The sequence below is a fragment of the Vulpes vulpes genome, chromosome 4, assembly GCF_048418805.1.
Source record: "Vulpes vulpes isolate BD-2025 chromosome 4, VulVul3, whole genome shotgun sequence".
NCBI lineage: Eukaryota > Metazoa > Chordata > Mammalia > Carnivora > Canidae > Vulpes > Vulpes vulpes.
This window is the reverse complement of record NC_132783.1, coordinates 125772627-125786550: the sequence shown is the minus strand read 5'-3', so window position 1 is coordinate 125786550 and position 13924 is coordinate 125772627. Positions and strand designations below refer to the sequence as shown.

The window sequence follows — 13924 nt, the reverse complement described above, 5'->3', positions numbered from 1 at the left end:
TAATATGTGTGATTGTGTGACATCTCATGGTTGACTTCATTTTCCTCTTCCTTTGAGCTATCAGAAGTTTCTCCAGGTGTATACAGTTGTCAGTGAAACAGGTCATTTATAGTTAGAAATTATGTAAAGATACCAACCCTCAACTGAGAAGAATGTTTTAGTGCTCATCTTAAAGGCAAAGAGTCATAAAACAAAGTGTTGTCTGATTTGTAGCAAGGAATTGGAGGAGGGCATGTTCCAGATGATGGTAATAATAAAGACTGAGGATACCGAGGCATCTAGTCAAGTAGCCTTCAGGGGACTTTCATAAAATGTGATTTTCCTTCTGGTCACGTTAAAATCAATGTGCAGTACATTAACTCTAGGCAAATGTGTATTCTGCTTGCTTTTTGTCATAATTCTTTATTGCATTTGGCAGCAAATGAGCTTCTAATATTAAAATTTAGAGAGAAAATAAAGAATACTTTTAGAACTTATATTTGTGCAGCATTTAAAATATTAACTCATCAATGCCCCCAAAGCCTAACTTCCCTTGGAAAAATGCTCTCACTGATGTGCACAGACTGAAAAACTTAAGAAAGATTAGAATTCTGCAGTTTAATGAGAGGCTCTTAACTTCATCTGTTGGGTTCTATTATTTTGAACACCAGACCTGACAGCTGCTTCCTACTGGTAGCTGGGTAGGGGGAGCTAGTGAAAAAGCGTATTGAAAAGATCCGGGCTGGTGGACAGGAGATTCAGGGCGACAGGAGTGGGTCAGCTCACTGCCCAGGGCGTCTTTGTTTTGTTCCTCGCTCTTTTTTCATAATCAGAGAAGGATTTCTTAGCGTTGTTTCTGTAGGTTTCTACTGAGGACCAAAAGCATCAGTGGTTTCACTGCTTTCAGAGTTTATTGTGAGCCAGGACCATGTTGCCCCTCTAAGGAGGTACAGAATCCAAGACAAACCCCCTCTCCACCAAGCCCAGACAACAGTTGCAGACTCTTGTAGGAAAATGACCCTGTTCAACAGTTCGATGAAAACTACATTGATCATTTTCCATTCTTCCTGTTTTTAATGCAACATAATAGTAGTATCCATAGAATTATAACCACTTTTAGAATAGATGACTCATTGCCCGTCTCATGTCACAAAGTTCCGTGTCCGTCCTAACTTCTCAGTTCCCCTCATCCCTTCCCCATTCCCAGGATTGCTCACATGTTTATTTCCAAGAATAAACTTGTTTGACTGAAATGTTTTTAATACTGTTTTTGAAAAAAGAATTTATGTTTCTCTCCATTTTCACAAGCAAGACTGAAGCTTGGACTCAGATGTTCTAGGAAGGCGTTTTTCCATTGTTCCTGACCATGTCTAGCCAGGAGACCAGAGGTGACTAACACTGGGTTTCCATGTGCTCTGATATTTATGAGTTCTTTTTAGAGAGTAGGTATGATTTTAATTTTAAAAAGAAAGAAGGAAAACAAGGGAGAGAATTATTGTGAGGTTGAGCCAGGTCACATTTTTGTCACTTGAAAGTGAAATTGTAACAGAGTCACATCAGACCATTTTTACAGGGATGACTAATGGTTTTCTTCCCTTTCTGTTCCAGCCACACCAACTATCCTTGGCAGCGCATCCCAGAGTCTACAAAGAGTTAATCCAGGCCTAGGGACAAGTAAGAATTTCAGTCCTTTTTCTGTCACCAGTGATCTTGTCCATCAAGACATTATAATTATAATTTAATTATAATTCAAGCTACCGTCCTATCTGTGGCTTTATTTGAGATTTGATACCTGGATGAATGATTGAAATTGCACAAACAAGCAAAAAAATATGTATATATTTTTTAAAGGTGTCTTTTTTCAGCTTTTGTGCAAAGCTGCTTCTTTATTTCTCTAATTTGCTTATCCTTGGAAGTAAAGCCAAATTAATGAGAAGGGGAAAAAGATTTGTTTACTGTGGACCAACAATTAGTTCATTGAATCTAGGAACCTGCCCCCTCTTACAAATTATGTATTATATTGTCATTATTATTTTGAGATATTTCTATCACCTTAACAGTTAAACTTGCCCCTTCAGCCATATCATCTTATGCTCCAAAATTCTACCTTCAAGCTCTTTCTTCTCCTTAAAATGCCTTTGTACACACCCTTTTGTCGTCTGACAATCTCTTCTTCACCCCCCAGACTGAACTCAGACCTCAGCTCTGTGGGGAAGCTCCTCTAAATCCTCTAGGACCAAAGACTTGTTCTGCCTCTGTGCTCCCATGGAACTTTGTCCATTGTTCCACGATAGATTTACGTCCCTGTACTGGAGTATAGATGTTAGTACCATGCATGGAACTCAATGAGCTGTATAGGCTGCCTGAATTAATGAATTATGTTGAGCTTTAAGACAAGGCCCACTTTTTATGCTGCTTCTAAATTCCTCACGTGACCTAACCCAAAACCTGATCAGTAATGGGTGCCTTTAAATTACAGGGAAGGATTCTCTCTTTCAAAGTATATGCTGGAGTCTGCATGACACAGCAGAGGAAGGGAAGACAATGCACCTAACTTGAGTTTAAGCCATTGCTGTTTCATTGGTGATTCTGGTATTATGAAACCATAATTTGGATTTTATGACATAATTACAGAGTAAATTTCTACATGAGATGTAAATCCTTGGAGGTGACTCAAAAGGGGCGTTAGTGCTATTTTTGACAAATGCCATCCACTTGTCAGTTGTGCCAGGCCACAAACTCTTTACAGCCCTCCTGTTTCAGAAGCCTCGAACATGTTCCTCTGCTCCCTAGTTAATATGAAGGATTACAAAAAGGGTGGCCTTTTCATCATATTTGGGTTCTCCCAGCCAGTAGATTTCAAAGCCTTCACACAGCAGAGGATGGGACTTATTGCTACTTTCTGCAAGGAAATGAGAAGGGATCAGCTAAAAATGTTTTCCTACGAACAAAATTGTTGAGTCACTGTAGCGTACACCTGGAAATGATATAGCACTCTATGCTAATTATACTGGCATTAAAATAAAAAACTGAAAAAAGGGGATACCTGGGTAGCTCAGTGGTTAAGCGTCTGCCTTCAGCTCAGGGCGTGATCCTGGAGTCCTGGGATCGAGTCCCATATCAGGCTCCCTGCATGGAGCCTGCTTCTCCCTCTTCCTATGTCTCTGCCTCTCTCTCTCTCTCTCTCTCTCTCTCTCCCATGAATAAATAAATCTTTAAAAAAAAAAACTAAAAAAAAAAAAAAAAGGAATGTTTTCCTAATGGTGCCTGTTCCATCCCACAGTGGTCCTTCCTCTGCACACATAGTCCACTGCCCTTCATTTCCCCCCAGAGGGGTGCTACAATTTTTCCCATCTTCTTTGTAGAGTCATGGGGTCTGAGGACCTAAGCAGAGGGCCTTGTTGCAATACAACCTCTGGGTATGGCAGATCTGTTGAGGAAATTCCTGCTAGGTCATTCGGCATTCATTGATTGTCTGTCTTTGTGATGGGCAAGACTCATTGTCCTTTATCTGTGATACATCACACAGATACTGACCTGCCCATACAAAGAATACTGTCCTTCTAGCCTGCTCCCTCCATCCCAAAACTAACTGGATAAAGTTACCCCTATCAGTGCACATGTCAATCAGTGCTCACCTTCTACAGTGCACATGCTTGGACACGTGGCAACCTTTATCATTTGAGCATCTCACTGAGCTACAACAGACCCCAGTGTTCATGTCATCTCACCGTGTACACTGTCACCGTATCACAAGCATATGCACCAGCACCAGCTCTGCACTCTGGGGAAGAAAGAAGTGAATAAGATATTGTCCTAACATCAGGGAGCTCCTATTCTCACTCAGGAGATCATTTTACACAAGAAGCTAGGGTTCAACATGAAATGTCCTGTCATTACACAATTAGAAGTCATACATTGCCTATGTACACTTTTCCAAATTCTCACATTCAAAGCAAAACCCTGATGGAGGGAAAAAATTACAACTGTCTCTGAAAAAATTTGAGAGAGAACTGACCTAACAAATTAATGCCATGCCACCTCTAGAGCCACCTTGAACTTTATTCTTGGGCTTGCAGTAACTCCTTCATAGCTGTCTCCCTCCCCTCTCCTCCCCCTATTCATCTCTCCTTTTGTGTATGCCAGTGACAATTCTAAGAGCTCAACATATCACTCTGCTCTAAACAACTCAAATTTCAAACTACAAACCTATCCCAAGACACTGAAATCCAAGATCCCTCATCCCAGCTTACAAGTCCATAGTACTTAGTACTCCCCAGGCACACTGTGCTCTCCTTCCCCTAGGACTTTGCTCATGTCATCCCATCTTCCAAAACAATCCCCCTTCCACCTACCCCCTGCCTTCTACAAATATAAATCCTGCCCATACTTTAAATCTCATCCGGAACACTTTGGCCCTTGACTTAAGACAGTGCTTCCCTTCTCCATGCTTGTCTTTAAGAGGGATGATACTCTTTTATACCACTTTTAAGGAATATATCAGATGCTGCTTTGGAGTAGAGTTATTTGTATATTTCTCTTATCTCCCCATCTCCCCATCTGGATTACGAACAGCTGTATCTTGTTCAGAGTTGTGTAACTCCCAGGACCTAAAATGGTACCTTGAACACAGTAAGGAATAAATGATAATGCAAATAAATTCATTAAATGGAACTAGCCTTAATAGCTTCCTGGTTACCGATCCTTCTCCACCCTTAGCAAGTCCCACAAACACCCCTTGTTATGGAGCCTTTGGGTGCCTGGAGCCATCAGGGAGAAACAGATCTTTTCACCTGTGTTAATTACGCATTCATCACCCTAAGTGTTCCATTGCAGAGAGGACTCCTAGGAATCAAACGGTTTATACTCTGAGGACAGCTTCCTTACAGGCAGAGGCTATACAGTATGGCAACAGTAGAAGAGGTGTGTGCATTGACCAGAGTCTGACCCAAGTTGGCCTCTTTGTCCCCTCACTGCTCAGTCACACAGGGTGCACTTTGTCTCCAGATTTGGAACCACTTACCCATTTGCCAGCCGAACACCTCCATACCAGGAAGCCCAAAGTCTCCTCATGATGGGTTTCCTATAGTGAGCTGGTGATGTAAACACATTCGAGCTGTGTGGACAACCGTAACCATCAGCCCCCAGGTTCTGATGACTTTAGGTGCAAATCGTAAACCTAATTCTGTTGCTGAGCAGCATTGGCAGACCTACCTCCTACACATCTTTCAAAAGATTTTTTTTTCTCTCTCATTTATAAAAGTCATTCCTTTTCACTGAATGTACCGTGTATTACTATGAAAGTGTAAATTTTATAATCAATGGCATTTCCACTTCAAATTAAAATGAGTATCCAACTGGAGAAAAATATTGAAGTCTCATTGACTGGCATTTAGAGTATAAATTAATCCAAAATTTTATGAAAACAGGCATTCTGAACATAAATGTCAATGACGAGGTCAGAGTCTTGAAAGGATTCCAGAAGATTCTCATCTTAGAGGGGTACAACAGATGAACTGCTTAAAGCCTGATAAGTTCACGAACAACTTCCTTTGCAATCATGAGTTTCTTTTCAATAAACACATGATTATAAGACAAATTTGATACAGTAGTCGTCACCTTTGTAGGTCCTTATCTTCTGTTCTTAGCTGGACTCACGTCCTTGCCTGCTCATTTCTTTCTTACCTCCTCTTTTTCCCCACTCCAAGCGACCCTGCTTGCTGCTCCCATATTCACTCTTCCTGCCTATGTCTGATGCTGTGATTTTTATGCTCCATCACCATCAGTAGCTCTCCACTGTTTTCTACATTATGAGTAAACTCCTCTCCCTGGCATCAAGAAGGTCCATGACATGGGTCCTACATGCCTTTCCAGCCAGCCTTATCTCCCTTGTATACTGTGGACACCGATGTCTATGTCCTTGTATTTCCTGCTTCATTGTATCCATTCCTAACTACTCCTTCGCCAGAAATTCCCTCTAAGTCAGGAACATCCTTCATGTGTTTTGTCTTTAAAGCATTTTTCAGTTATCGCTTTATGCCCCACAAGGATGAGTACTTCCACTTTGGAATCTCTGTAGACCTTTCCTGCTTTCTTTTAAGGAGAGATAGTATATAACACAGTACTTGAAAGAAACCAGCCTGATTGCAGGACAGACCAGTTAAGTGTCAGATCTACCTGAATGATCTTTCCTGAGTTTTATAAGCGTTCTGTTTTGTCTTAAGTGTTTATCTCTAAAATAGAGATGCTAATAGTAGGTACTTGTGGTACCTACTATTTTATTGTTGTGAGAATTACAAATGTTGACATATTTAAAAGAGTTAGAATAGTATCTGGCCCCATGGTTTATTGTATTCTCTCGTGGCTCTTAGTTTATTCCATCAAGTGTTAGAAGTGAACTGTATGAATTGTCCTATATTCAACTTAATGTTGGGACTTAATATCATGTCATTTGAACCTTATGGGTTCTTTGAAATGCTTTCTATTCCCTTGGAATAGACTGTACTATCCTCAAGGATAGGGGCCATTTCTTATACATCCTTGTATTCCACAGTACCTGGGAAGTACCTGGCACATGACAAGTGCTTAGTGAATGGTGTTGGGTTTTGTACACACACACAAAAGTTAAAAAAAAAAAAAGCCAGGTTTTCTCCCAATATCTTAACTACTCTTTGGCTAGTACAGAGCACTTCTGTGCCCTTCAGCAGCCATTTATGAAAGGAGAGGACTAAAGATCTACGAAAGGAGAAATTTCTCTTGTCTGTTGCTATAAACACATACCGTCTTTCCCAGAAAGCCTTCCACAGAGACTTCACTTCAGGTCAGGGAACAAGTGTCATGGTCTAGTTTGGGATATGTCGTAGGACCTCTCTATACCATCACTGTAGTATCCCCTTGGCATTTCATCTGCTGAGGGAACAGTGGCCCCACGCCTGCCTGTGACCCATCACTGCCCTCATCTGAGCTGGATGACCCTCTCAGCTTTGAGGATCCGTCTTCATCAGATCTTTGCAACCTTGAGGGCTTATTAGCTGACATTACAGCTAAAACAAGCACACCACAAGGGGAGCGTGTCTGTGCGTGGCTGGTACCTTAGAATGTGCAGCATTTATTTGTAACAGAGAACTTGAGCTGTGGACCTGCTTTAGAGCACAGCTCTGACGCTGGGTTCTGACATTGAAGCTGATGTTGAATTCTTGACAGTCTTCTGTGTATAAATAGTCCGGTAAATGATCAGTAAGTAAACACAGATGATTATGATCCCTTATAAGGAAACAGTGTTTATGTTGGCTCTCTCTTGCACCCAGACTACTGGTAGCCCTTCCTGACTCACAGCACTAATGTCCGGATAATGCTCAGTGTCCTGCCAACACTGTTTACTGCCTTCCTTGCTTCTCTGAAGTGGGAGGAACACAGATAGAATTATGCACTTTACACAAGAAGAAGTGGAGGTACAGAGAAAACAGCTTTCCTGCGCATCCTAACAGACTAACCTGAAAGTGAAGAAGATACTGTCAGAATAGTGCTTGTACCTACCCCTAGATAAGTCAAATAAGGTGTACATAATGCATATTATTGATAATTCAACAACAGTGTTCACCTACCACAAAATATGGTCCTGGCAGTGACTTTTTTCCAGCCTGAAATAGCCAGTTGATGCCTACCATTGGTTATCAGGTGTTAGTGTCCTGTTATCATTATTATACACCATCCTGTATTCACATGTAATTGTTGGGAGATACAGATTCTTTGTAAAATAAATATTAGATTTTAACTTTGTTATCCTCCTTCGACTCCCACCAATTTGCTGAGCCCTAATCAGCGGTAAATAGATATTTACTACTTAATTTATAAGAGAACTAGTGGCTGTGCATATGATTAGGCCAGTATTGGTGAAACCTCTGGGGCAGGATATAAACTTTTACAGACCCTAATAAACATTTATAAACTTGCCCACAGCTCAAGGCCAGCCTCTTCAGGTACCTGCAGCTCCTTTCTGGTTGTAGACACATATCAAGGTCTTTTATTTCTTTGGAATCCAAACAATAAAAAAGTATTTAGAAATCTGTGAGCATATGCCTCTAAAAACCTTGATCTGAGAAATGAGTCATTTTTTTTTAAGTCTTAGAAGGATGATTAAGCATCTCCCTAAAAATTCCTGTGAGCGTTTGTGTGCTCCATATACCAGTTCCTAGTTTTGTTTCTCTTCCAAGGCATAACACATATTTTTCAAGGATGAGATCCAAGATAAACGTTCTTTCACCCTGGGTGACCTCAGTGGGTGGTGAGCACTTTGTAGACTCTAGAAAGTTGAAGCATCACAATATTGGTTGTGACCTGTGAGTCCTTCTAGCCTGCAGCCTTCTGATTCACGGCTTGGCTTCTCCAAAACCACTGCCCCCAAGAGAGCTCTGGCTTCTGCATACAGGAGCCTCTCTAGGGAAAGAATCCCTGAACTGAGTCCACACCAGCTTCTGTTGTGTGATGAACAGTTTCTTTAGATAATGTGCATATCTGAGAAAAACTCTTGAATTCATTATGTAGATCTGTACTGATTTTAATACAAATTAATATATTCACTGTGAAAGCAGACAACACATCACGTTTATATTTATAGCGTTCAAACATAGGTGCCATTAAGTAGTAATCCAAGTAAGAGCATGCCTCTTAGCAAATACATACAATATGAAATAATATATATTTAAACCAAAAGTAACTTGAGGTGATTAATTACTAAATAAAAAACATCATTTGGAAAAGAAGTTATGCAACTTTCAAAGGGCTTTTTAAAATGTATGATTTATAAAGAATTGATTTGCATGTAATTTGCAATCTGTGATACTAAATAGCTATTTTTCTTTTAAGGTCAACAATTATTTAATCTAGGGGTTGGCAAACTATGATCCTCAGACTAGACTAGACTTTTTGTAAGTAAACATGCCTGTTTGTTTCAGATTGTCTGTGGTTTCTCCAGGGATCAACTAGTCATCATGTTTGTACTGCATCTTATCTTTTAATCTCCAAAAAAATTATTTCCAATTCAGTAACTAACATTAATGAGAGTATAAGATTCACTTTATGAATTTACTTCACAGTCAATTCTGAAATACCCTATACTGTGAAGTAAGATTAACAGTATCTGCTAATCAACATGGACTTGTGCATTTATTATGTTAATGATTATTATTGGTGATGGTGGTGGTGGTGCTATTGGTACTCCATCAAATGAATGCTGAGCATCTGTAAATGCTCGGTGATGGATGGAATAGGCAAGCATTTGCAACTCAGCTGTCTGCATACATCATCATTTTCACGCAATATTTATCTTACGAAGAGTTACAGTCAGTAGATCACATGGCTCTGGTGTGAGGACAAACTTAATTTTGCAAGTTTGTAAGTCTTTTATAACCTGCTGCAACTGAATTCATGCTGAAGAATAAAGACAAAAGACTCTCCCATTAGAAAATAGTGTAATGTGGGATGGCAGGACACCTGCACCCCAATGTTTATAGCAGCACTGTCCACAATAGCCAAACTGTGGAAGGAGCCTCGGTGTCCATCAAAAGATGAATGGATAAAGAAGATGTGGTCTATATATACAATGGAATACTACTCAGTCATTAGAAACGACAAATACCCACCATTTGCTTCGACATGGATGGAACTGGAGAGTATTATGCTGAGCAAAATAAGTCAATCGAAGAAGGACAAACATTATATGGTCTCATTGATTCGGGGAATATAAAAAATAGTAAAAGGGAATAAAGGGGAAAGGAGAGAAAATAAGTGGGAAATAGCAGAGAGGGTGATGGAACATGAGAGACTCCTAACTCTGGGAAACGAACAAGGGGTGGTGGAGGTGGGCGGGGGGTTGGGGTGACTGGGTGATAAGCACTGGGTATTATGCTATGTTGGCAAATCGAACTCCAATAAAAAAAATATACAAAAAAAAGGAAATTGTGTAATGTAAAAGACTCATAAACCTGAAACCTCACCACATCACCATAGATGTTATGATTCAGATGGATAGTTTCATGAGTCTTCACGGTGTTCTCAGGTAACATTCATGTGTTTACTGCTGTAGGTTAATTTCTGATTTTCCACATGTTATGGAAAAACAGCCTTTAATGGTTCTTTATTCTCTCTTAACATTCCTTAATAAACAGAATTTTTAAACTCCAAATTTGGATTAATGTGAAAGCAAATATTTGCAGGAGAGCCCATCTGTGCTCTCTGTTGTCAGCACATCTGGCTTTGTGCACCTGTCACCATGAAGCTTCTGCAAGGCAAACCCCAAAGCAATAGAGAAACACCTGGATAACATCCTTTCTGTGATGAAGCTTTTCTTTTTCCGAATCCTAAAAGCTTTTGAAGTTGTGCATCTTTTGCATTAAACGCAAATGGCTTATGTACACCTGGTGTCTTTCCTTATAGACTGTAAGTTTTTTGAGGGCAAGGAGGTAGTCTTCTTCATCTTTATATACTCTGTCCCTTTCTTCACAATTTAAACAGGACCTTGTACCCTCAGTCTTATAAACTCTTATTGGCTTCACTTGGTGTCACAAGCTCTGTGATGAGGACTTTAGGGTTTGGGTTGCTGGAGACCATGAGTTATCTTACATGTGTGCATCCAGCATCCTGCCAATATGCCACAAGCTCCAACTTCTCCATCTATAAATGGAGATGCTAACACCTATCTCAGAGGGTCATTGTGAGGAGCAGATAGGTACATAGAAAAATTCCTGGCACAAAATAGGTATGGAATAAATGTTAGATATTTTATTATTTTTTACTACTGCTGCTGCTATGGCTACTACTTCTATTACTGCTCTTGAAAGAATAGTAGCAACCTGGGTCCCCAGAAGTGCCCTGCCTACTTCCTCACCCACTCACCAAAGCGCATATCCAATTTAACTTCATCTGTATTTTCTGGGAGGATAGAAAGGAGGCTGGATCCAGTATAGTATATCTCACATCCAAATGATATATATTTTAAGAAAATAAAATTCTCACAGACTCCAGAGAACGTTCATACAGCCCAGTTTGAGAAAAATTGATTTAACAAATTTTACTGTTTTGGGTATTTTTCACTGCCTTTTAGAAGCAGGGAACCAGGGAGCAGTGAAAGGGAGGGCCGGAGAGGTTTTCCCAACTCCAGCTGCCAGAGTACAAGACATGGGCTCCAGGCAGGAAAGACAGACACCCAAAAAGAGGTGGTGGGGAAGAGGGCAAAAGGGTGGCCCGGAGCCTGGCCTACTTGCTTCACCAGCAAGATTAGGCACAATGTTTGGCACCTAGTAGAATATTATTCCCTTTCTTAACTCTTGTCCCTGAAAGGCTGTCCTTAGGTATAGAAGAAATGAGACTGTACAGACCACTAAAATGTGTGCCATCAAAACACACTTTTCCTACTTTTCCAAAGAGCATCTTTAACCCCTGCTAGATGAAACTCAGTCCCAAGGAACATTTACATTCCAAATGAGTCATTTGACAATAATCATGCACTATTTTATTGGTAAGATTCCTTATATGGAGTCTCTAAGTTAAAATTTGTTTTTGTTTCACAAGTTCATTTATAAGGAGGCTTCCTGGATAAAATTTAACAGCAACAACAATATGTTAACTAATGGTGAGGTGCTCAGGCTGGTCTATGACAGGCCATTTGATGCATACTACAGGTGAACTGTGGCTGGCTCTGAGCATTGGAGCAGGAACTCTCTGGAACAGAAAGAGGAGGAATGTTTCCCACCTTCTTTAATACCACCTCACTACCCCTCCCCTCTGTCTCTCCCTACACCCCACTCTAAATATCCTGGATGAAGGCAAAATTTTTGAAGTAGATGAAATTTTTCTTTGGTACCTTCCCCAAAATTTCATTTTTGACTGAATAATCTTGATTAAATCTTGACTAAATAACCTCCTAGGGTATAGTCAACCTCAATGGGAGAAGCTGTCAAACCAGAAAACCAGAATAGCATCCACCAGTTCCTTCCTGCCTTGCAAACCTCTCATTGCTGAGGTATTTATAACAGCAGATACCTTGTTATTAGTCATCAGTTACTGACAGGACTAGAGAAAACCCTCCAGCTCCTTATGATGAGACCAAAAAGCCTGAGAGAGAGGTGTATCAAAAAGATCACCTGGGGCAGCTAGACTGCTGAAAAGAGAATGATTAGGAAAGGAAAGAAAATGCTTTCAGGTGGACAGAATCTGGAATGAAAGAAGCAGCAGAGGGAAAGAAGGAAACTGAGTCCAGAAGGAATAGAAGTCTTTGGAGACCAAGATTTCTCATTTACCAAAAGAAGGTGAAGCTTGGCCTTGTTTGGGCTGCAAAATGAGAATTCTCTCCAAGTAAGATCTATAGGACTCACTTGGCAAAAGCTGGTTTCCCTCTTTTTTTTGAGCCCATAATTCCCTCCTCCTACTTGCACACAGCCTAGACCATCATCACCACCTGTGATAGTTCCACTGTACCTCTTAAAGGATGGCTCAAAAATAGTTTCTTTGGGACGACTTTCTTTGAAAAACAGAGACTTGGAGATAAAGGGCTGCAGGCTTCGTTGGTGCATCCAGAGCCACAGCCGAAGCCTAAAATCCTAATAGGATATCCGTATAAGCAGATGACTGACCCTACAACCCCCATCCTAAACATGGTGATTTTACATCCTAAAATGGTAGTTCTTGATGGGTGTGTCCATCAGAATCACCCGAGGTCATTTTCAATAAATATAAATGCCAGAGTTCTACCTCAGACTTGCATTGATGGAGCTCAGGTGTAGTATATTACTTTCCTAAAACTGATGTAACAAATTACCATAACCCTGGTGGCTTCAAATAACAGAAACTGACTCTCTCACAGTTATGGAGGCCAGAAGTCCAAAATCAAGGTGTCCTCAGTATTTGTTCCTTCTGGAGGCTCTGAGGGAGAATCTGTTCCCTGCCTCTCTCCTAGGTTCTAGAAACTGCTGGCAATCCTTGATGGTTCTTAGTTTGTGGATACATCACTCCATTCTCTGTCACCCAACTTCACATGGCCTCTCCTTATGTCTGTGTCTGTTCTCTTTTTGTATCTCTTATAAGGACACCCATCATTGAATTTGAAGCCCTAACCTAAAATAATCTCATTTTGAGATCCTTGCCATAATTACACCTACAAAGATGCTTTTTCCAACAAAGACCACATTCATAGATACTAGGGATTAGGATTTGGGAATATCTTTGGGGCATACAACTTAACCCACTACACATACATAATAAAAATAAAATCCTCTCCAAAAATGATCCTTTGTATGCTCCTGCAAAAAACTCTGCCCTTAATGTTTGAGCCCACCGTTTCTCCAGTGCTTAGGAAGTACTAGGACATGCAAAGTTAAACAGGTTTCTTTATTGCAGAATTACTCAGATTCTAGTACATTAGTCTAGTACATTTACGATTGTCCCAGAGAAAGAAAAAAGCCCATAGCAATTCCTGAAAATAGTTGACCAGGGATCTTCTTTTCATGGGATTATCTATTATATCTTCAGTGGCCACTGGTGTTCAGAGGAGCACAGGCTGCAAGTGACTGTGGCACTCCTGCAACTATGCTCAGTGATTTGAGCATGGCATGGGTCTAGCATATGAGTCTACTCAGTGTTCACACATTTAGAGTGCACTGATCCCTCTCTGAGTATGAGTGCATCCTTCAGTAAACATCCACATGGGGTTCCCTAGAGATTTCATATCTGTGCATGGATTTTTAGATGTCATCTAGTCTCTAGTCTTGCCTTCTGCTATTTTCAGAGGGATCCTACTAAAATATTAGAGTGATAGAGAAAAGGGGATCAGAAAGGGAAAGGTGGCCAAGATTATGCAATGTGCTTTTTCCCATGAAAACAGCCCAGAACACCTGAAAAAGGAGAAATGACTTCATCATTCTTATTCTTATAATTCCAATCTCTCAACAAT

At 40.4% G+C, this 13924-nt stretch overlaps 1 protein-coding gene across 5 annotated transcripts in view; it reads left to right on the top strand.

Annotated features, from left to right (window-relative positions):
- The window catches only part of GHR (growth hormone receptor), a 271425-nt gene that overhangs the window by 193966 nt on the left and 63535 nt on the right, over positions 1–13924 (top strand). For 3 of the 5 annotated variants that reach the window (XM_026016684.2, XM_072756986.1, XM_072756983.1), the window contains exon 3: positions 1588–1653. The exons of the other annotated variants lie outside the window; for them this stretch is intronic. In XM_026016684.2, the coding sequence (XP_025872469.1) occupies positions 1588–1653 (66 nt within the window). The remainder of the gene's footprint in view (positions 1–1587; positions 1654–13924) is intronic. 5 annotated transcript variants of the gene reach the window in all.